The 25,267-nt window shown below is 36.5% G+C and overlaps 1 protein-coding gene across 6 annotated transcripts in view; it reads left to right on the plus strand.

Annotated features, from left to right (window-relative positions):
* Positions 1-3,610: 3,610 nt before the first annotated feature.
* The window catches only part of TRIM55 (tripartite motif containing 55), a 40,837-nt gene continuing 19,180 nt past the window's right edge, over positions 3,611-25,267 (plus strand). For 2 of the 6 annotated variants that reach the window (XM_034429868.3, XM_087890632.1), the window contains exons 1-9: positions 3,644-3,921; positions 4,490-4,662; positions 7,180-7,345; positions 10,044-10,139; positions 15,315-15,548; positions 17,258-17,280; positions 17,380-17,504; positions 19,620-19,843; positions 21,718-21,882. In XM_034429868.3, the coding sequence (XP_034285759.2) occupies positions 3,754-3,921; positions 4,490-4,662; positions 7,180-7,345; positions 10,044-10,139; positions 15,315-15,548; positions 17,258-17,280; positions 17,380-17,504; positions 19,620-19,843; positions 21,718-21,882 (1,374 nt within the window). In that variant the 5' untranslated portion in view covers positions 3,644-3,753. Of the gene's footprint in view, positions 3,922-4,489; positions 4,663-7,179; positions 7,346-10,043; positions 10,140-15,314; positions 15,549-17,257; positions 17,281-17,379; positions 17,505-19,619; positions 19,844-21,717; positions 22,006-25,267 lie in introns of all 6 variants that reach the window. The other 4 variants (XM_034429866.3, XM_034429865.3, XM_087890630.1 and 1 more) reach the window with 4 other exon arrangements.

Here is a 25,267-nt window from a genome sequence, read left to right on the forward strand (position 1 = left end):
TTGTGGTCATAAGTCAAGGACTACCTATACACAGGTGGCACACGAAGCCATCTCTGTGAGCACGTGAGCGTTGCCTTAGCTCAGGTCCAGTGCGCATGCGCACACTGGCAAGCTGATTTTTGGGCCTTCCGGCCCCACTGGAAGTTGGGATACAGGCCATTTCTGGCCTCCGAAGGGCCTCCGAGTGGGGGGAGACCATTTTCACCATCCACAGGCTCCAAGAAAGCCTCTGAAGCTTGGGGAGGGTGAAAAACTGGGCTACCGGGCCCAGCGTGCCATCACATGCCAAAAGCGGGGGGAGGGCGGGGGGGTCGTGTGCGCATGCGTGGGGGTTGGGGCACTTTGAATTATGCATGTGGGCACGCACGCGTGACACACACCCCGCTCCCCCCGCTTTTGGCACGTGATGGCAAGAAGGTTAGCCATCACTGACCTATACTATAGTCTCATCCCCATCCCCCACCCTGGTAAAATAAGGTTTGAGATTGTGTAGTGGCTACTCAGTTAGAGATACCCAGCTTTAACTAATTGAACAACCATTACAAGGACTGTCTCCTTCCCTAGGGCTTTTTCTTCTTGTTATATCTTTTTTTTTAAATCAAGTTTTATTGATTTTTTTCCCCACACACCCACATATCTTATGAACAGAGAATTGACCATATCATATCTTATACAACTTATCATTTCCAAATGCATTTTACATAGTTACAATTTTTGCCAAAATATTTTTTCCACACTTTTTAAACTTATCTTAATATTTCTATGCTTATAAAGAACATCTTCTTCCGCCCTTAAATTCTAATTTCTTCATTATTAACCATATATATTTTCTTTTCACTTTCATTTTGATTCATTCTTCATCCTAATAAATTTATACATGTTTGGGGTGGCTCTTTTACCATTTCATCTTTTTTATTTTACAACAATCCTTCTTCTCCTTCTTCTCGCTTTCCCTTCCCTCCCTTCTTTTATCCTTTCCTACTTTCTTCTTTCCTCCTCTCCTACTCCTTCTCTACTTCCCCTTCCTTTCTCCCCTTCCTCCTTTCTTCCTCCCTTTCTAACCTTCTCTCCTACTCTTATTTCCCATCCCTTTCTTCCTCTCCTTTTCCCTTTCTTCTATTCCTCTCTCTCCTTCCTCACTTCTCCGCTCCTTCTACCTCTCTACTCCTTCTTATTATTCTCTCTCCATTGCTCTATTCATTTTCAATTCAATATTATCCTCTTTGGTGTCCAGGTGACCCTGATTTTTTCTTCAATTATTATATATATTTCTCAAAATCCCCATCCCATTTTTTAATTATTAACAATGTATTTCAACTTATTCCATTTTTACCATGAAAGCTTTCAACTCAATTAACCTTCCACCTCTTATTTTCTTTAATTCCTAATTTCTTATTTCCCCATCAATTAATTATTTCCATTTTTCTTCTTGTTATATCTTAAGTGCTGTATTTTTGTAGAGATATTTTTATGACTGTGATGCATTTTCCTATAAGTTTATTTATACTGCACACAGGGCCGGATTTAGATGAAAAGAGGCCCTAGGCTATTCCACTTATGAGGCCCTTTCACCTATAGTGAAAGTGTAATTTTAATTTTGCTAACAATTTGAATGTAGGCCCCTCTTGATCTTGAGGCCCCTCTTGATCTTGAGGCCCTAGGCTGAAGCCTAGTTAGCCTATAGGAAAATCCGGCCCTGACTGCACATTATTTTGAACTTGTGAGATGCACCAGCCTAGAGAAGTCCAAGCAGAGTTCCAAAATTATGGAATTGCATAACAAAATCACCCAATTCATTGGACAGTGTCTTGAGTAAAATGGTAAGTATGAGCAAAGAAAAAAGAAAAAAAACCTAATGATTTTTTCTATAAAAGTTTTCATTCTCATAATAGGACCCAGATTGTTGGGGGCAATATGCTGACTCTGCAAACCACTTAGAGAGAGCTGTAAAGCACTGTGAAGTGGTATATAAGTCTAAGTACTATTGCTATTGCTATAAGTTAGGCAGGGAGTTGCAACAAACACATCAGTGAACTACGGATTGTTGATACATCCATTGTCTTGCCTGTCATACATCCTATTTAACCATCTTAAAGTAAATGTCAATTCTTAAAAATGAATGTCAACTCCAGTCAGAACTGAAGAAGCTTTTTGGATGAGAAGCGAAACGTCTTCAAGGAAAAACAAAAACAGTTGACTTAGTTATCAAGTTGCCTCTTAATAAAGCACTTTTGGGACAATTCTTAATAGCACCATTTTTTCTAACTACTTCAATTGAACGTCAAACAACTAGAAAATATGCATGAGGTTACTTTAATTAAGAGTCAGCACTACTAATAATGCCTTCATTTTCTCTTAAAATGCAAGTGATCCTACTATGTTATGATGATCATACAATGCTTGTAAACTCTCACCTATTTGAATAGTTTCTTTGACACTGCACTTTTATTTGGAAAAGGCTATCCTAAGACAGGTAATCCTTGTTCAACAACCACTCATTTAGTGATCATTTAAATTTATGATGGTACTGAATGAATAGTACTCATGACCACTTCTCAAAGTTCCAAACATCGCAGTGGCACTTTGCAGTCCGGGTACTCACACCCGACTTGTCTTTACAACATTGGAGTGTCACATGATCACTATTTGCAACTTCTTTGCCAGCTTCCTGCAAGCAGAGCCAATGAGGAAGTCAGCAGGAGACTGTAAACAGTGATCAGGTGACATTCTCATTTAGCCAGCTGTGGTGATTCCCTTAACAATAGCAACTGTTGTGCAGGTATGAAATTGTGCTTTATGACCACATTGCTTTCCAAAGGAAATTCCAGTGCCAATTACTGTTGTTAAATGAGGATTGCCTGAAATATTTTTGTTCAGTATTTCCTTGTGTCACAAGTTGGCTTACAATGGCAAAATCCTGTGCAATTAAATTAATATATATATATATATAAATATAAATATATATATATATAATCCAAACATTTATAAACCTTAGGATCTAAAATCACAAGCCAGTTGTTTCTAAAATAAAAAGTTTATTAAGGTTAAGGTGCCCTAAGTTGAATTCAGCTTATGTTGACTATATGGATACAACCATGCAAGAAAGAAAATACATAAATGCAACTCTGAAGAATTCAATAAAATCAACTCGGGGAAAAGCTTGAAAGAAAAAAATCAATCTTCAGAGTGCATATATTTTGGGAATCATGCAACAATTATCACTAGGCGGAGGAGGATATTTAGGAGGAAAAAGGAATAACCGTAGTTTTGTTATACACAAAACTTAATACAGAATGCCATTTATTTTTCAGCATCTTATGCTTTCCATATTGGAATGAACGTTTTAAGGAATGATAAGAACAGCTTCCATTCACTAGTGATTTTAACACACCAGTTTTTCCAAAGACAGAGTTGTACATCTGTGGAGACGTTGCTGGCAACTGTCAAAATCTTCCTCCTTTTCCCACCCCCTTCCATACCGAACACAAGAATGTGGTTCTCTCACTCTTGTAGGCCGTCACCTGTCTAAATCTGTCCTTGTGACAGAGGCATATATGGAGAAAGTGAGTCTGGCAGCCAATTGCGTTCTGCTTCTAAAATAAACTCCGCTCCTTTTGCTCTCCATTAAAACAATGTCCTCCAGGGAAAGATTTTTCAAAGGACATTTGATCTTGCCAGCTTTGGAATTCTTTTGAGCGACCTAACCCGGAAGCAGCCTGATTCTGAGCCTATGAGCCTTGAAATCGCCAGGAGATGAGCGCCACTCTGAATTATAAATCTTTTTCTAAAGAGCAGCAAACTATGGATAACTTGGAGAAACAGCTTATTTGTCCCATCTGTTTGGAAATGTTTACTAAGCCAGTGGTTATCCTTCCATGTCAGCACAACCTCTGCAGAAAATGTGCCAGCGATATCTTCCAGGTATGTTGATTTAAACATTTAAGCCTCCAATTAACATTATATCTAGCTTAGTGATCTCATACTAAGATCTCATACTAAAATCAGGAGAATATTACAGTGTTGGTTTAATTACCAGGATTTTATTTAAATAAGGAAAAAATTAATTAGAGGAAAAGTTGTTTGTTATTTATCTTATGTGTGATTTTGGATCCCTTGCATTTGGAAATGTCCCTTTTATTTATATGAACTGAACTGTTATTTCAAGTATTTAGAGCTATTAACACATAAACTCATTCCTGTTGTTCCTCAACACCTCTAAAAATGGCAAATTTCTCTCTAGCTTACTTTGTCATATTATTAGCTTCCAAGCATTGAACAAAATGATACTGAAACTTATTTATCTTTTTTTCCCTACTTTTTCGAGATTTGACCTCATGTGAAGTCCAGCAATACCATAACAGTGACTACATTAATACATTAGATCATACCTTAAGTAGATGGTGTGATAGATATCTTGTGATGTGCAGAATGATTGAGAAATAATATACAATTAGCTTTACAACTTTGTTTTACTGCTTGGCAAGAACAGGCCTCCAATCCATATCTTCCAATCAGAGGAGGTACCACTGTGGCTTCAGGAGGTCGATTTCGCTGCCCCTCCTGTAGACATGAAGTAGTTCTTGATAGGCATGGAGTGTATGGCCTTCAAAGAAATCTGCTGGTGGAAAATATAATTGATATATACAAACAGGAATCTTCCAGGTAATTAACAATTTTTATCTTTGAACGATCATTTAACAATCCCATTTAACTTAGTGATGTTTGCCTTTGAAATGCATGGAATTAGACTTCTCAAGAGTCAAAAGTTCAGAGAATTCTGGAAAATTCAGGCCTGGGAGTTTTAATGCTAAGCAGTTATGAAGAGAAAATTGTAATAAGTAACAACAGCAGTCTGCATCAGGTCTTTCTAACTGCCCAAGAATAATTCTAGACACTAAGTTTTGTTTGCTATTATTATGTGTCCTATAGGCCTATCTTGCCCAGCACTTCTTTTTAGAGGGTCCTTTTAAAAAGCTAAAGCTTAATAACAGCAAAAAGAGACCTAATATGGTAATTTTAAAAGACAGTGTGCAGACATTAAGCATTGAGAGAAGGGAGGGGAAAGGAGGATTCCTAGAGGAAGAGTCAGTAGAAAATAGGATTTAAGGATGTTGTCTCCTTGTTCAACAGCTACATAAAGATAATTACTTTTGATATTAGTTTTGTATATGAGTCTTCACTTTATTCTGCTATATTACTGGCCTGGGTCTCAGTCTGTAAAGAACTTAAGGTCACTTTACTTCAGACATTTTAACCAGGGTAGTTTGATATCTATTCCTTGAGTTTAAGATCAAGTAAAATATCTTGTGCTCAGATATGATTTAAAAAACGGTCATTATATGAATGGTATGTATCAAATAAGATCGTGCTACCTAAGACAATTATATAGGATGGAATAGTAAATTGGTCATGCTAAATGATTTCTTTCTTTGAAGTTTAAATCAAATATGTAATTTGATATGTAATAATTTATAAACATAGTGATGTGATGGTTGTCTATTACAGTTATAATTAGTTCAAAGCAATATAATAGACATTACATGAAAGACTTATTCTGAATGAATTCTATCATGAAAACAAGGTCTATTGATTCTTCAGCAAAAAATTATCTTTGTGCTTTTATTAACTACATTATAAAATGATTTATTCAAATGAGTCACACTGTTGCAAATGATGAAAGTCCATAAAACTAAACAGTTTGCTTAATTTCAGAATGTGTATTGTGGGTCTTGCTTTTAGAACGGTTTCTTTAATATGCATGTCTAATAGACTCTGTATAGTAAGGAGATGTGGTGGAATGTACTCTGGCTTCCTGGGAGAGAGGGGTTGTGAGAAAAAAAGTTAAGGCAGCTCCGCCCTAGCAATTCTCAGAGTATATCTTTAATGATGTGAGTAGTTGCTTTGGTTTGGCAAGGTTTCTGTCTGTAGGTGAAGAACAATAAAGGAAACTGCTTAGAAGAGACCTGGGCATTTTATGGCCCATGGACCACATCCGGCGGTTGGTAATGGCTCAGGGAGTTGGGCACTGACCAGATATTAATGTATTCTTTGCATTCTACTATTAATCTGACAGAAAGGAAGATTGTGATGTCTGATTGGTTTATGCCATCCCATATCGTTGTCTGAATTTGAACTTCTTCCCCTGTTCAAACTGAGATAATTGCTTTGTGATTGATGGGGAATGAGGTGGAACTGCTGCTGGTATGGAAGTGGCCTTAGACTTCCCTTAGGTGGAAGATGCTTTAAGCTACTACCCACAACTGTATTAAAAATGTTTTATATTGGTGCTTTAGCATAAGGAGGTATATTATTGGGGATATTTGCCAAGTAACTTTTACAGAAAACCGGCTTTTAACTTTTCATAGAGGTATTTCCAAATATTCACGTCCTTTCCATTTTTTGCTCCATTAGAAGATCACTTGTTTTAAATACATTATTTGTGGTATTTTTCAACCTGCCAGTCTTTTACATTTTTAATGAGAAAAATTCATTTAGATCAGTGGAATTTTTTCGTCTGTGTGTGTGTGTGCGCGCACGCGCACACACACAGAGAGAAAGAGAGACAATCTCCCTCTCATGATGGAAACATTTTTATGTATCATACACATACAGTAATAAACAGATAGAGCTTTAGTTGCATTGTCATGGCTGCCATCTTCACCTTTTTGACAATACCCTGCAGACACCCTGATAATTTCATATCCCCAGAAATCTTTCTATTCTCAGGGCCCTTATATCATTATATTGCATCCTGTTCTGTTGGGGAGAGACCGATTGTTGGTCTCTACCCACACTTGCATGCAGGTTGTCACAGATTCAGTTCCTAACATCTTCATTGAAAAGAATCAGTTGGATAAAACTGTTTAGTGGTGGTTAAGGAGCTGGCCTAGAAACCAGGAGACTGTGAGTTCTAGAGTTGTTGTGGGGGAAATAGGAGGAGGAAGGAATATTATATATGCCACCTTATTATTAATGTAACAAAAGCAGAATAAATACCTAGTAAATAAAGAAAATAATAGGAATTTGTTTGCTCCCCTATGAACCCAGAGAGCTGCTATCAGTCTCATACTTACCTTCAAACAGAGAAATATTCTTATCTGCCTCTTTGATTTGATCTTTAGTTTTTAAATCGTTTTGGTTTGGATTTGCTTTTTTCTCCTAAATTAATTCCATTCACAGGCCTGAAAGAAAAACTGAGCAGCCAATGTGTGAAGAACATGAAGATGAGAAAATTAATATTTATTGCCTGAATTGTGAAGTGCCCACCTGTTCCATGTGCAAAGTTTTTGGTGCTCATAAAGACTGTCAGGTTGCTCCCCTCTCGAATGTGTACCAAAGGCAGAAGGTAAAAAAACAAGCAAAAATCTTTCTTTTTTTAATGGTTTCTCATTTAGAGAATTAATAGCTCTCCTGTTTATAAAATTAAGTTATCAGAATGCTTTACTGAAAGTACATCATTATTTTCCACTGAAGTTATCTTGTTTAGGTCTTAGGTCCTTGAAGGATTTTTTTTTTAATCTACTCAATCTGTTGCTCCAGCTGGCAGGCACACAACTACCATTAATGTGAAATATTTGAGCCTATGCTGCCATTCCAAATATGGTGCCTTGAAGAGGTAATAGACTGAAACTCTCAATATCACAAATAATCACGATGGGGAAAAAGTGAAGTTTTGTTTGAGGAATTTCCAAGCTAATTCAAATTTTTGCCAGAAGAACCACTGTATGTTATTGCTGTACAGATGCCCCATGCCATATAATCAATCCAAATGGTTATTGGAGAAATGTTCTAACTTCATGGCTTCCAAATTGGTCTGGTATCATAGAAGTATTTCTTTATGTTTTTCACATAGTTGCCGTCATGTATTTAGTATCCTTATAATAAATACCTAATTTCTTCCATCTTTGTTCCCTATGAAACTAAACTCTTTACATCAATTTCATTTCCATATTAAATGCAACTCACCATAAGCATCAATTCTTAATCCTAACAGCACCAAAATAATGAAATATGTATCATAACATCAAAAAGGAGACCTTTACACACCTTTTTTTGTGTTTGTATTGCAACATCACATACAATACAAATACTGTACATAATGGACAGTGTCACAATGTTATGCCATACATTTTACCACTTTCCCCCACTACACATCCCTTCCAATGGATGCCTATATAGCCCACAACCAAATATCTTCTGGAAGATTTCTTCAGATGGCCAAAATCTGCAATATGGTGAGCACAGCATTGCAATCAAAGCCTACCCCATTTGCAGCAGCAATGAATTTGTATACAAAAAGGGTGGGGCTTCTACCAAAACACAACACCCACCAATTTTCAGATTTTAATCATACCCCTAAGGGATGCAGTGGCTCAGTGGCTAAGACCCTGAGCTTGTCGATCGAAAGGTCGGCAGTTCAGCGGTTCGAATCCCTAGTGCCATGTAACGGGGTGAGCTCCCGTTACTTGTCCCAGCTTCTGCCAACCTAGCAGTTCGAAAGCACGTAAAATATGCAAGTAGAAAAATAGGGACAACCTTTGGTGGGAAGGTAACAGCATTCCATGCGCCTTTGGCGTTTAGTCATGCCAGCCACATGACCACAGAGACGTCTTCGGACAGTGCTGGCTCTTCAGCTTTGAAACGGAGATGAGCACTGCTCCCTAGAGTCGGGAACGACTAGCACATATGTGTGAGGGGAACCTTTACCTTTAATCATACCCCAAAGATGCACACAACTCCTCCATCAGTGAGTTTCCCTGACATTTCAGACTAACATAGTCTGCATCAGTGGAACTGCTATTTATCTTTTCACAATGTTCCTAAATGTGACATGAAAGCAGTATGAACAGTAGATTGCAGATGTTTTAAAATTTTCACTGATAGTCTTAAGTGCTAGCAACATACATGTAGTCTCTCAGTCTTTATCAGATTGAAGTCTGGGTACCACTACATTTGTCCCACCCACTCCTGGCCAGTTGTTGTTGACCACAGTCTTTTTAATTATATTTGATTACTTTTGTTTTTCTTCTACTCTGAAATATTATTAGTCTGAATCTAGCATTTTTTAAAAAGTTATATCCAATTATATTCAATCTTTAATTTCAGATTCTGGCTTTTATTCTGAAGATGCCTCTATCTGCAAACCAATATATTTCTGTCTGTCTGTCCGTTATTGTTTTTTAGTTATTAAGATTTTTTTTTATTTTGCCAATAATTTCTTGGACATGGAATAGAAAAGTTCAGTGATGCTCCCAGAATCCTTTGCTGCCATCTGTTAAAGGTCTATTTATTTTTAACACAGCATTCATGAAACAGCTGTTTATATGGAATATCCTCATGAGAAATGCAACACAATTTCTTGAAAGCCTTGTTGAGGCTGCCATGATACAGAGCCAGTTTATAAGCAGAGCTTTTGGAAGAAGCCCATTATTTTATTTGTCAATATTAAAGCTGAGTACTTGTTTATTAGGTTGCAAAAAAAACCTGTGTTTTTTTCAACCTGATAAACATTAAACTCCTATTCTGAAACAACACATGAAAAATAGTACTTAGAAAAAGTATCTAAATAGAAAGTATTATACTTATGCATATCAATCACTAGATTTCCTTCCACAGATGACAAGAAATACCTCTACATTGTGAATATATAGAAGCTATTGTTATTGTATGTTTATAGTAAAATTTACTGTTGCATGTTTGTTCCAATAATCACAGGAAACAATATGAAAAGATCAGAGGACAGAATAATTAACATGAAACTGTCTAAAATATTTTTAGTGGGAGAATTAAATCATGCAAATCAGTTTTTGATATGAAAAGAAAAAAACCTCAGTTAAATAAATTTGTTATAATAACTTCATCTTTTGCGAAAGTATTATAGTCAGCAATCTTATTTATGAGGAATTTTGAAAATTAGGTTGTATCTCCTTAAATAAAATATATGCTTTTTAGTACCCTTTTAGGAAAGTTTTAATGATTATAAAGTTAAAGAATTAGATTACTACAATGCTTTATATCTTCTCAAAGTTTATTTTATATCGCAGTCTGAACTTAGTGATGGGATCGCTGTGCTCGTGGGAAGTAATGACAGAGTACAAGGAATTGTAACTCAGCTGGAGGAAACCTGCAGAACAGTTGAAGTAAGCAAACACTATTTTGATACCATTAAACCAAATTACTATTATTATTATCTCCACAACAATTTGAAATCATAGCTGCCAGTTCTTTTAACTGGCGCTGGCCTTCATATGCATCAAGATCTCCCCAAGAACATTGTAATGTACTATATAATAATATATTTACAGTATTTACAGGTAATAAGAGCTACAGGTTTGTGACTGGGCAGCTTAAAAGTAGTATTTTGTTTTTGTTCCAATGTAGTCATCCATATGGTGTGTAAATGAGGAATTCCACAGTTTTAGGTTGCATAGGTCTTTCTTTCTGAGAAAGAGTTCTTACTGCTCAAAAGCCACTCTACACAACTTCCACAAATGTTGTCTAGAGCCACCAGCCTTCTGGAACCAGTAGGCATTTTTGAAATTTTTAGTCTCTGGGATAGGTGTCTGCTGCACTAATAAACCAGGCCAAGAAATCAACTCCACAGAGAACCTTGCAAATTGGATTGTGCTGTACCTCCTCCCCCTCCTTAAATTTCAATGAATCAAGACAACCTCTGATTCACTGGAAACATTCTCTTGTTTCTTGAGACTTGAAAAATGTTTCAACCCATTGGTGAAATCCAATTTTTTTTACTACCGGTTCTGTGGGCGTGGTTTGGTGGGTGTGGTTTAGTGAGCGGGCAGGAGAAGGATACTGCAAAATCTCCATTCCCACCCCACTCCAGGGGAAGGATATTGCAAAATCTCCATTCCCATCCCACTCTGGGGCCAGCCAGAGGTGGTATTTGCTGGTTCTCCGAACTGCTTAAAATTTCCACTACTGGTTCTCCAGAACCTGCTGGATTTCACCCCTGTTTCAACTCCTTTTGCTGACCTGAAGCACTAAGATCCATGAACCTATCTTCCTTGCTCTCTATAATAACGGTATGTGCATCCATGAAAAGCTAGCAAGCATAGGGATTTGCAAGATTCTGCTGCTTTCATCATAATGACAAAGGCAGAACTGCTTTGCAAAGCTCTGCTCTTCTGGATGTGAAAGCGACATCAGAACCTGTTTTTCTCAGACTGACCACTTGCTCTGTAAGCCCACAGACACCACTGCTTCCAAAGGGATTGTCCCACTTCCCAGTCACAAAATAGCTGACGTGGAGGAGATAACCAGTTACAGGGTATTGTTAAAGAGAATGCTATTTGACACCCATTTAGTACTTCCCCATTCTCTTTTTTTTCACTTCCTATTTTTAGTTTTTTGGGCAAACAGACCAAGTACCAGACCACAACCGCCCATAATTATTTTTTTTGCTAAAATGCCTTGGGTTTGAAGGGGAAAAAAAGCAAAAAAAACACATTTATGGAAATGTTATCCCCAAATGATAGATTTAAATGAAAAAAAAAATGAGGTAAAGAATGCTTATACCTTAATATGTCATTCTAATTTGCAAAAAATCCATCAGAGTCCTTTCCGTAATCAACACGTACGAGAGGAAATAATATAACAAACATGGTTCAAAATTGCTGAAATTTCTGAGCCAAGGAATGTATGAAAATATTAGCACTTAAAAGTTAAGACGTCACACATTGCAAGTATGCATAAAGGAAGTCTACATATTGCAAAGATGAAATGTGTTGGTATCAGGAGTTTGCAGACCATAGCAAGCCTTTCAAGTACCTTCACGGTAAAAATTAAACTCTCTCCAAAGGAGAGATACTGTAATATTGAAGTTTTAGCAACTTAAGACTCTTCCTTACAGTCAAGCTTAATCCTTGAGATGGCAGAAACCTATTTGGACATAAAACTATATTGACATAAAAATTGCTACTCCCAGTGATGATCTGTACTATCTTAGAAACAATCCCAACAAACTGTGTTGTCTATTTACAGTGTACCAAGCATTGCCATATTTCACTGGCTTTGTTTTTCTCTCTTCCTACCAAATGTCAGGAGCTGGCAAGAAAACATTCATCATTCATTTTCCTTAACATGGAATAGAATGTGGAGGGAAGAAAAGAAATACAAGTTTTAACAGATGTCTAGACTGTTAGGTTTAGCCCTCTGCCAAAACATGGTCTGGCTTTCTACAAGTGCTTTCTGTGGCTGTGTTCAAAGCAGCCCAATTCCCAGCTGATATTCAGAAGAGCACTAAGTGCATGCTGAAAAATAACCCAGGCAAAGATGACATTGTGATGGGAGTTGTGTTGGAAAATAGCAGAAAGAGAACCAGATCTGCCTCACCATTCACCGTGTAGTCCCTGCTATGGCACTACCACTATTAGCTGTTTTTCAAGGTGGCTTATGTTTCAGAGACCAAGTCAGTGGTGGGTTGCTACCAGTTCACCCCGGATCAGATGAACCGGTAGCAGTGGTGGCTGGAGACTCTGCCCACCTGCCTGGATGTTTCTGCACAGAAGTGTCGCGTGCGTGCACCCACGAACGAACCGGTAGCGATGGGTTTTGAAACCCACCCCTGGACCATGTACAGTTAGTGAAAACTCAGTTTGAAACAAGTGAATTGTTCCTCTGCTTAAAGCAGAATAGTTCTGGAAGACAATGCCACGAATGGGATGGGAGGCCTAACAGGAGAATCTAAATAACCAATAGCTGTTGGGCTGATCCACCTTTTTGGGATCACCAGATTGCACTATTGATAGCATGGTAATAGAAATGTATAAAGTTTTACCAACTTATCTCAGAATAAGGGGAAAAAAGGCACTGATAGCACTAAGGAGATTTAATGCCACTTCAGATGTGGTCTAAGAATCAAATGAACACAACAGTAAAAAGCAGAATACTGATACATCTCTGTGCCATAATTAGATGCAAACAAAGAAAGGTTCTTAAATAAATTCAAAGCCTTTGCTAAACGTTTTACAAAACAATCCAATAGGAAGTAGAAGCAATCACCAAGACTGATATTATATCTTTTCAATAATGACTTACTTATATATAATTCCCACTTTCACCAAATGCTCTCCAAATCTAATCTGAGAAGTGCAGATTTTCATAAATCCTTTCATTTTCATAGCATTCAATAAATTTAGCATCCATATATGGTATTTTGGAAAACAGCCTTCATTATGTTTTCCATGTTTTGTTTTCTTTATTTTTGTTATCTTTCTTTATTTAGAAAGGCAATACCCCAAACGTCTAACGTGTTTGTACAACAGAATGATTTTACCAATTAAGAATTCAAAGTGCAAGATTGTTTAAATATAATTAATGAAAAACTGAAAACATGAATATAAGAAGGTTATATTTAAAAACATCAAATCAACAGGAAACACATTTTTCTGTTCAACAAAAAGCAATACATTAAAGCAAAACAATCTCACAAGGACACATCTATCATAGTCTGTGTGAGCCAAAGAAACTCTTTTTCTTAATTCCAACTAACTTTGTGTCCCTCAATAATACAACATAAAGATCACAGCCTTTCTTCTCTCTATAGCAGTGATGGCTAACCTTTTTGCCATCGCATGGCGGGGGGGGGGGTTGGGGGAGTTGCATGTGCATGTGCCCACACCCATAATTCTATGCGCCCTGCCCCGTGCATGTGCACATGACCCTCCACACACTACCCCGCTCCTGGCATGCAATGGCTCAGTAGGCCCTTTTTTCTCTCTCACCTGGCTCCAGAGCCTCTCTAGGAGTCTGGGGAGGGCGAAAACGGCCTTCCCCACCCCACCCCGGTGAGACTGGAAGTTGACAAATGGGCCGTTTTTGGCCTCTGGAGGGCCTCCGGAGTGTGTGTGGGGGAGGCCATTTTTGCCTCCCTCCCAGACTCCTAGAGAGGCTCTGGAGGCTGGGGACAGCAAAAAACTGGCCTTCCGGTCCCACTGGAAGTTGGCAAACGGGCTGTTTCTGGCCTCCAGAGGGCCTCTGGGGGAATGGGAAAGGCCATTTTTGCCCTCCCCAGACTCCTAGAAAGATTCTGGAGCTAGGTGAGAGAGAAAAATGGGCCTTCCCCACAGCCTGTTTCTCTACTTCTGGTGGGCCCAGAAGGCTTGAAAATCAGCTGGCCGGTGCGTGCATGTGCGCCGGAGTTGAGCTCACATGCCCACTGATATGGCTGTGTGTGCCACCTTTGGCACGCATGCCATAGGTTTGCCATCACAGCTCTATAGTAACAGCTTAAATATTTTTCTTAACTTCATATAATGTTTGTGCCCATTAGACACCAATGTGATCTTTAAATCAAACAGTCACTTGGAACTTAAATACAATCCTTTTCCTATTGAGTAAAAATGCAACCTTTCTATCCCCATCTGGAACAGATAGCATATTTTATGACCTTTCTTAAATTGGCTTGCTGAAAACCTTAAATAAGGCATAGCTATTAAAATAGTCTGATTATTCCCTTGCAAAAGCAAAGTATATCTTACTAAACTATATTTAGTTCTGGAAATTTTCACAGGGTTTTTGAGTGTTCAATTTATGGAAAGGGAAAACTTATTTCAGGGTTTTTAAAGTGGCAAAACTGTATGACGTACCTGGAAAGTAATCATATTTCAAAAGACATAGCCAGGACAAAGCCATCATTGGAGCCTAAGGAAAAATATTTTGATTTAGTTTAACAGTATGTAATTACATTGTATTAAATTAGTTAAATACAATTATCAGAATTACTTCTCAAGATTCCAATATCTTCTATTACATTATAATGTAATAGAAGATATTGGAATCTAGGGAAGTAATTCTAAAGTAATTTTAATAATTTACAAATTACATTACATTATTATTTAATTGTAAACATTGTAAATGGCAATGTTTTGAGGGAGTTGGGAAAATTTGCAAGTCACCCTGAAAATTTTTAGTATAAACATTTACTTTAAAGGCTATTACAGTTCATATTTTTAGAATATTTATTCTAAAATTAAAATGATCTTGATGCTTAAATAGAAATGTTTAGAGCTCTACCATCAGCGTTTGAAAAAAGTTTCATTATTATTGCTTATTATGAGGCAAATTTAATTGGGTGTTAGTTTGGAATGTTCAAACTCAAAATTCCCTCTTTGTTCATATCACCTTCGTAATTTGTCTCAATCCATGAAGTTTGTTGGCTTCTACAAGATACTGTGAACGGTTTTAAGAAAAGAAAAAGCTTTTTCAGTGCAGAGGCATTTCCCTCAATTTATAGAAATAAAAACAGATGCAGTCGACATAATTCTTTTAACACAAAGCTAATGATTCATTCACAGGAATGCTGCAAAAGGCAGAAGGAGCAACTATGTGAAAAATTTGATTATTTGTATGCAATATTGGAAGAACGAAAAAGTGAGATGACACAAATAATCACTCGGAGCCAAGAGGAGAAATTGGAACATGTCCGGTCTCTGATAAAAAAGCATGCAGATCATTTAGAGATAGTATCAAAACTGGTGGAATCAGGCATCCAATTTATGGAAGAGCCAGAAATGGCTCTATTTTTACAGGTATGTTGCAGAAAAGTTTTTAAAAATAGGAATATATCATTATTCATCTTCTAATTAAACCTTCCCTTGTGCTAAATCTCTCACAGGAAAATGTATTTTCCTTAGCATTTTCCTTAGCATTCCTTAGCACTATGTAAAGTACCATTTGAGTGTCCATCATGTACTTCTCAAATGTTTTATAGAATATCTACCTGTGTAGTACTTTTCCATATTCAATCTAAAAATTGTATTTTTGCTCATCCCATATAGGATTTATGGTACTTTCTTAAACTGGGAGAAAATAGCTAAACAGACAATACTTACAGGGAAATATATTTTTCAAAATGAAAAACAAAAGATATGTATTTGAGATGACATTTATCCTAGGGTTATTAAATGAAGATAATAAAAACCCTTTTCTAACGTAATACAGCACACTGTATAGGGAAATAATTAGATTATATAATGTTTTATGTCAAAGTGACCCAATTTTCCCCCAACATTAAGGTTAAATTTGAATTTTAATTGATAATAGAATTTTCTCCTGAACAGTTTATAATCCAATCTGCAGAATCAGATGTTTCTTATTTAATTAGAATTTCCTACTTTGTGAATATCATCTTCAAGTTCCTTCAGATTTTGCAAGGAGTGTACATATTAAAGCATGTATCTTTATTTTTAGCTGGGAGCTCTCCCAAACCAGAAAGTTAGAATTTGATAATTCATTCTGTTAAGTACATCAGGTAAATTGAATATAAATATCCTGGTATTTCCCAATATGAAAAATGCACTAAGCCTGTAACTCAATCATTACTGTATAGTGCAAATGAAACAAGAATCATAGCTACAGAGCAATTTGTGATATTAGTTGGTCTACATTATTGCTTAACCCAAGGAACAAAATGATTTGCTGTTCTGTGTTGAACTAAATGTTCAGGCTGTGAACAGCAGACAGGACAAACCGTAGCACTTGTAATCTTTATGGACATGGTGCATCAGTGTATAACAGGGATGGGGAACATGTAATTGTTTCTATGTTGTCAAGCTATATGTCTTATAACTCTTAACATCCATTGCAGCTATGCTAACTGTAGTGCTGGAAGTTTTAATTTAACAACATCAAGAGGGTCTCTTGTTTCCCAATGTGGCCTAGAGAAATTAGTTTAAATTAGTTAAAATATCTTTCTAGATCAAAATATACATTCTGGTTTGGTTTACCTCAAAGGGTCCATTTTTGCATTATCTTGATGGAATATCTTGTTGTGGTTAGAATTCCAGCCAGTGGTGGGATTCTACCGGTTCAGACTGGTTTGGGCGAACCATTAGCTCCAACTTTCAGCCATGAGTGAACCAGTTCTCTCTTCCTTTGAAGTGGGCCCGCCCACCTGCCAGCCCCTGCATTATACTCACCTATATTTCTGCTTCCAAAGCCCAGCTGATTGGGGCGGCAGAGGGGATTGCCACTCCTCAGCTGTTTTCCTTGCTCTCAGCAACGCGGAAATTCAATTTTCTGCAAATTGTGCATGCACACAGAGTGCGTGTCTGGCGCGTGCACCCTCAGCGAATCAGTTGTTAAACCGGTAGGATCTCATCCCTGATTCCAGATATTATTTATTAAAAATATATTCTAACATGTTTATACATTAATTAACTTTAAATCTGTATGTTGAAAAGAAAAGGAAGAAGTTATTAAATAACGTACTTTATTGGCTATATTTTGTTTTTCACAGAATGCTAAAGCATTGCTACAAAAGTAAGTAAAGATGTGTTACCATTTTCATTGTAAGCCAACAATTTCTAAACTGTTCAGTTGCAAAATAATGCAGATGACACAATGGTGTTTCTATTTTAGAATTACTGAAGCTTCTAAAGCATTTCAGATGGAAAAAATAGAGAAAGGCTATGAAAATATGACCCACTTCACAGTCAATCTTAATAGAGAAGAAAAGATAATTAGAGAAATTTACTTTTACAGAGGTAGGTTTTTTAAAAAGCTTATTTTCCTCTTACTTGTGAAGCGTTCAGTTTTATGAAGACATCCTGTCACAAAAATAATCGAAAGACCTTTTTGACATTCTACAAAAGTGAAAGATATATTTTACATGTCTAATAATCAAAAGTAAACTCATGAAGACTAAGATGGTATGCTGAAATATATGTTTTTTTCATAGAATCTGAGCTTTGGCATTAGTGTTGTAAATCTTTCAAGATTCCAACATTCAGTATACATCAAAGCTATTAACCTCTGTCTGATCTGTTTATATGACTAGCAGAACCTTAGCAATGATTACCAATAGTGATTCATGATAGAACATTTCCTTGAATCAAAGTAGTTATCAAGCTTGATTATGTGTATTTATGTACCCAAAAGATGTTAATTACTACCAATGTTATACTGAGAAATATTGATGGGTTATTTATGTGTGTACACATGTGTATCTGTGAGCATGTGTATGAATTTATATACAGTAGCCAATAGTATTTATTCAGTGTTTACAGCCATTGTAAAGAAAGAATGTCAATTTTATTGATAGTCAAGGTTCCTGGAATCTTATTGAGAAAGTGATAATTGAAAGCTCTTCATTCTCTACTCTTGCCTTGTTATATGCATAAATGTAGTGGTAATGAAGATTGAGAAACAAAAGCATAAACAACTATTTTAAATAAAAGATTGGAACAAATATCATCAAGATAGAAAGATAACTTTTCCATAAAGATAAGCTAAATTAGGATTCAGTGGTGCCATGCCGCCCTAAAATAATGTGTTTGTGTGATCCCCTTACTTAATTCAAGACCCAACACTATGTGACAAGTTGAGCTCCCATTCTTGCCTCAGCTCCTGCCAACCTAGCAGTTTGAAAGCATGCAAATGCGAATAGATAAATAGGTACCACTTCAGTGGGAAGGTAACAGTATTTAACCACATTTATATTAGTTAGACCAAAAGCAGCTCAAGTTCACAAATACTTCTTTATAAACCATCATTTATCAGAACTTGGTATTTTGTGCTCTTACTGAAATATTTATCACCAGAAAAGTGAAGCTGGACCCAGTATTTATCTTATAACGAAGTCAGTTTAGAATACCCTTTCAGAAAAACAAAGGTACTTAATGCTAACAAACATTTTCCACATAGTCCTGAGATAATCGCATGCATCATATCATGTCATATTCATCGTAGAACACTATTTCATTTCAAATGATCTAATAGTGTACAAAATCATGTGATCAGCCTAGTCATTAAATAAAAAGTGAGAGTTTCAGGAAAGAGGTGGAAATGTATCCATTAGCTTTTTTTAAATTGCTACATTATATTGCTGTTAAGTAATATTCCTCAATCTATATTTCAGCACAAACATGAGGCAGATTGGGAGGAGGGATTGTATACATATGTACAGCACAGAAAGTTTGATGGCAAGGGGAATCATTTCCCTTCCCTTTTTTATATACAAATAGTATAAGCATATGTTCTTGATACACTTGGCAACACTTGTCTAATGTATTCTTAGACTGTTCCCCTGGAGACCTTTTTTTATTTTAAGTAACATACAATTGCAATGATTAATAATTTATCCATGGACATTCTGACCAATGGCCATATCCTGGCGATAATTGCACTTCCCACTTTTCCTAGGACTCAGTGACAAAAATCAAAGGAATCAGGAGTGAAAGTCAAAAGCCTGCTATGATAGTTTGTCCAGTCTCTACACAAGCTACTTCCTCTTATTCTGTTCTGATTATTAGATGAATAGTTTCTGCTTCTAAAAAAAACAATGTGCTAACCATTCTAGGAAATCTCAAAGTCCTTTGGGAAGGTTTCACAGAAAAACAAGTTGTTAATTTTATTATGTGTTGAGAGAAACAACTACGAACAGGAACCGATGCAAAAATACTATTCTGCTCAGAGTGCTGGCTGTGGTGTTTTTTTGTTTTTGTTTTTTTGATGCAATTCAATTCCTTTAATAGGGCCAGAGACAAATATTCCTGCTTAGAAAAGGATAAATCAGAACCTTTAGAACCAAAGATTCTCTTGTAGCAAATTTTATTTTAGAGGAAACCAATTAGTATATTTTACCTTTTATGTTAAAATAGAAGAAGAGGAGGAGGAGGAGGAGGAAGATGCTACAGAAGGGAAAACACCAGATGAAATCCATACTGAATCATCAGGTGAAGAAGATGAAATATCTGAACAAGCATCATCTCAGCAACTTCAACAGGATATTGCATTGAAAGACACACAAGCAGTATCTCAGAGTAATCTGGCACCATCATTACCTTCTAACCCATTAGTTAATACTCCTACCACAGCAAAACAGGTAAGTAATATTCTTGTATCAGTTATGTTAAATATTTTATCACTTTGTTAATCCCTTTATTAATTAAATATGCTAATTCATTAGGTCAGTCTTCCCCAATTTTTGATACTTTGAGTGTGTTGGTCTACAACTCCTAGAATTTTCTTGCTCTCTGGTAAATCTGGGAATTGTCAATCAACATATTCTTACCCTGAAGGTTGCAGTAGGTAAAGAGATCAGTGAACATCTGTAAACTTCTTCTAGAACAAGTGGAATGGTTTTCTGCATATAGAAGGCCATCGTTGAATGCAGCCCTTAAAATTTTACTTAGGGCATACTAAAAAAATCCAATAGCAATAGAAAATAAACCTCACCTAGCCTACCTTGCCCTTTTCTCTTCTGATACAGTACTTTTAAAACTATAATTCCTGTTAATGTCATCTTAAAGTAAAGCCGTAACCTATTGCCTAGAACAAATAAAAACCAACAGAGAATTTAAAAGTAACATTATGTAAAATAAAGCTAACATCATAATAATTAATAAAAAAACTAATAGAATTCAGAATTTAACAAAAAGATTTAAAACCTAAGTGTTTCTTTTTTACTTTGGCTGCAGATGGTGTATTTAACAAACAACTACCAAGCTGAGTTTACCGTTTCCTTAGTATGAACTTTAATTACCCACTGCTGAGTTAAAAGTGTTATCCCTCGTCCTTGAATTGGCAAAAAATTATACTGGCTTGACCTTGACTGTTCCCATTACCGATTCCTGTCCTGTCTCTATTTCTTCTGTTTCAAATCACTGAAGTCACCTGCATTCCTTGCATGTAATGGGAAGTGATAGCTAGCAGATTTTACTTTTTTTTTTAATGTCTTTATTAAATTTCAAAACCAAACATTAAAATATAAACTAACATAAAAGGAAAAATGGAGAGAGAATAACAGGACATGTTAAAAAGTTGGGGAAAAAACCTATCAAATATATAACAATAGTGACCCCAAACTTTTTTCAGTAGAGATAATAATACAATACAATCAGAGGTGGGTTTCAGCAGGTTCTGACCAGTTCTGGAGAACCGGTAGCAGAAATTTTGAGTAGTTCAGAGAACCGGTAAATACCACTTCTGACTGGCCCCTCCCCCATCTATTCTCTGCCTCCCGAGTCCCAGCTGATTGGGAGGAAATGGGGATTTTTCAGTAACCTTCCTCTGGAGTGGGGTGGGAATAGAGATTTTACAGTATCCTTCCCCTGCCATGCCCACAAAGCGATGCTCACAAAGCCACGCCACGCCCACCAAGCCATACTCACAGAACCGGCAGTAAAAAATTTTGAACCCCACCACTGAATACAACAATCTCTAAATTTAATTAAATAATACCAGTACTTAAAATATCCTAAAATACTAACACTTAACATTCTAAAGAACCAATATTCATAATATATTATTCACTTAATTTTAATCTAAGATATTGTATAGTGTCAATAAGAATAACCATATAATTATAAAGCCACAATATTTCTCTGGTCACAAATTTTGCACTCTTGAGGCTGCCCTTGTGTAGTGTTGGAGTAAGGTAGAAAGCACTCATGGATAGGGCCAACATGAAGCAAACTTCATGGAGAGACAATAGAAAAAGATGTTGCCAAGACATGTTTGTGTCATGTGTTGTGTTCTGTTATGGTTGGGGATAAGTATGGAAAAGCCTTAAGATCTGCTGTACTTTTCAGTAATCAGTAAGCATAGTTTAGAATATCAAGTATAGAAAACTAAAATATAAGTTTTCATGATGTTGCCCTTTCAGAGAGAAAGATGGGAAGAGATGGAGGTAAAAAAAACACCTCAAATAATTTGCATTCTATTTTTTCTTTTCTTTTTTTAATCTTTCCCACTAAGGATGAAATTGTACATACTACTACAGCACAGCCTGCAGGACTAGTAGAGACTGGACTACAGTCAAATGGAGAGTCATCCGATCCCTTGTTCTACCCTAGTTGGTATAAAGCATCACCACGACAAACAAGCAATTCAAATCCAGCTCCATTGACCGAGAGTAGGCAGGTAGGGCCTTCCATTCCTGTAGAAGTGAATGTCAAGAAGACAGAGGCTCCAGAAGCAGCTTCTGCAAATACAAGTTCTGCTGTGTGTGGTAAGGAAGTTAACCCATCTACAGATACTTCACAGGTTAGTATAATTCTTTGAATATGTTGCATTCATCCACGATTTTCTATGAAATAGTATTTCTAAGAAGGAAATTATGTTAGGTCCTCGTTAACTCTAATATATGCCAGTTCAGGCACTTAGAATTCCAATTAAATCTTAAAAGAAAATTGGAGAAGGAAGGTTACATTCTTAGACATAGACATAGACACCATTTTATTAAACGGTTAAATTTTTACATCAAGCGTAATATATATAGTACTTATATATACTGGCTTTTAAAACCTAGTGCAGACTTTCTTGATGTAATATTCCTAAAAATACCAAGAGATACTAGGAACTGTCATTTGACACCTCTAGAAGACATGGGCATTCACAAGAGGGGGCAATGACATCAGATGTATCATGATATCAGTGTGCAATTGATGCCAGCAACGTGATGCCAGCAATGTGATTTGTGTCTTTCATACAATGATGCATATGACATTCTTGCTTATTGTCCAATACCTTTACTGGACAGCATTATTTTGGAATTAGCTGACTAGGCAAATTCCTCACTCATAATTTATAGTGCCATTGAAATACCTCTGAGCATACATACAAGTAGTAAACACACTAGCTGAGTGACACTGGCCAATGCTACAAAGTTTTAATAAACTTACATATAAACTTTAATAAACTTTACATATATTAGCTTCACTCTCCAAGGCACATTATTAGCAACCATCGTTGCATAGCTCTTTTGCATAGCTGTCCTCAAACAAACTCCAGATTAGGGAAATTTATAGATAAGTAACTGCCCCCACCCCGTACCAAAGAAGCTTGACTTTCAAATGCCACTCTTAGGTCTCTGGGACCAATTTGCATCACTTTTAGAAAGGAGGACAGTTTTAAGCTGCTCCTCTTTTATGCTTGGGCCAGAACTGAAATTGCAACAGCAAGTAGGAAGATCAAGAGTATTTCCTGATTATGAGGTCTCCATTGAAATGCTTGCCTTGGGAGTTGCCTGATAGTTCTGACTACAGAAGCCAGTTTTATTGCAATCTATGTGAAACAGATATATATATATATATGTGATCCTATCAATCAAGGTAATATGTATTGCAGACTAAAACCTGGCTGGGATCTCAAGAATATGCAAATGGTTCTATGAAATCGACAGATCTTTAAATATGAATTTGAGAAATACTGAGTTCTAGGCAGCCATCCTCTCTCCTGAAAATCGTACACAGAAAAATTATATGGGAATTCTAGAAAAAAATGATCTCCATATTGAGGAGCTGTGGTTGTGGAGTGGTTAGAATGCAGCACTCTAACTCTGTCCATAGCCAGGAGTTTGATCCTGGACAGCTCAGCCTTCCATCCTTCCAAGGTCGGTTAAATGAGGATCAAATAGTTGGGGACAATATACTTGTAAACCACTTAGAGTGCTATAAAGCACTATAAAGCAGCATATAAATCTAAGTGCTTATATTGATAAAAGCTATCTCTACAAAAGCTTTGAAAACAATTATAAGATTATGCAAAAAGGCAAATGAAAACTGATGGTATATAATTGAAATTCATGGTGTTCATGAAAATACCAAAACAAATTTTCATTTGAATCATGTGTTTATGTTTAAATTAGACAAATTAAGTAACTTTGCCCTGCTGAGTATGTATCATGAATTCCAGTTGTGCAATTGTATTAATCACACATCTGGAAAATACTTGCTTAATTCTTTCCACATTTTATATTATTTATAGCATGACGGTTGAAACCTCATTTTCTTTCCTATCGTTAGTAGCAATTAAAAAAAAACACAATGAGCTTTAAATGAGATATATAGAAAGCAGCAAGTACATAGGTGGGATCTGGATATGTGCTTAACTGCATGTCACTCCACAAGAAGAAGAAGAAGATAAGTATGTAGCTTTCACCAGTTCCTTTTATTCTTTGCAATTCACTGGACTACTAAAATACTGCTCTGGAGACTTTCTCACCCTCTAAAACATTGTGGAAAGTACTTCTGAAACTGAACAGAGCTTTAGCAGATCCTGCACTAAGCAGGGGGTTGGACTAGATGTCCTCTGATATACCGTTCCATTACAGTATATGATTCTATAAAAAATTTTTTGCAAACATGCTTCCCCACTATTTTCCTCAAATGGATAGCCTCCCTTGGATTCAACTGGCTCTTTAAGTGGAAGGAATAATTTTCATTGTCAAATTGGCATGTTTGGATCTAATCTCATGAAATAATTAATAATATTAAGAGAAAATCACACTGAGTTCAAAGGGGTTTATTTCAGAAAAGAAATTATTGGATTGAAGTGTAATTTAGCACATTTGCAAATGTATGGTAATGCCTGTGACACTGATGGTATCTGAAAATCATGACTTAATAAAATCAGCTGCATTTGTGATCGAAAGTTAACATTTCATCTTCACTAATTCCAAACAAATCTCCTTATGTAGTTCTCAAATAAGAGAGTTATGCTAAGACAAAGTTCCAAACTCCATATGCAGTTACTAAATTATCATAAACTCATTTTTGTATGGGTGTAGATCTTGAGACCTATTACTTTAAATGATTCACTAACAGTTCATTTATATAGTGCAGATGAAGATTAAGATAAAATATAATTCAGCAGTCACATCTTTAATCTTATCTGTTTGTATCATTATACTTCATGCCAGAGGATTTCAGAGCCAGGAATAGAGCAGAGTACCAAGGTCACCACTATGGATAGCCTCTGGTTAAAAAACAAAGAAACATCTGTTCACTTATGTCTGCTACCATTGCTGAACAGGGTTCTCTTGCCCAAAACAAATGTGTTTTGTTCCTCCAAACCTACCAGAGAGTATTGGAAGCAGAGACACTTACTTGCCTGGCCCTAAGACATGCTCGTGTCAGTACATTTTGGCAATGAAGTGGCTAGCCACTAAGCTGTTGGTGGACATCTGGTCTCCTCAGACTGGGGCACTGACAGTAGCTTTTGCCCAAAATAGCCTGCTTTCAGATACAGCCGCTTTACTATATTGAATTTACTTTTATTTATTTATTTACTTATTAAATGTATATGCTGCCCATCTCACTATCCCAGTGAATCTGGGCAGCTTACAATGTAGCATAGTATATAATTATGCATCTTATTAGTGCTTACAAAAATGCGTTAGGATCCTGTCATTGCAAAGCTCTGAGGTCAGAACTGGGAGTCACTCAGAGCTAGGAAGAACTTTTTGTGAGGGAGGAATCTTTTTTAGGAGGGTCTGTTCAGGAGGCCCACATTATCAATTTGGATG

This window comes from Pantherophis guttatus, chromosome 3 (genome assembly GCF_059756535.1).
Source record: "Pantherophis guttatus breed Tessera chromosome 3, ASM5975653v1, whole genome shotgun sequence".
Lineage (NCBI taxonomy): Eukaryota > Metazoa > Chordata > Lepidosauria > Squamata > Colubridae > Pantherophis > Pantherophis guttatus.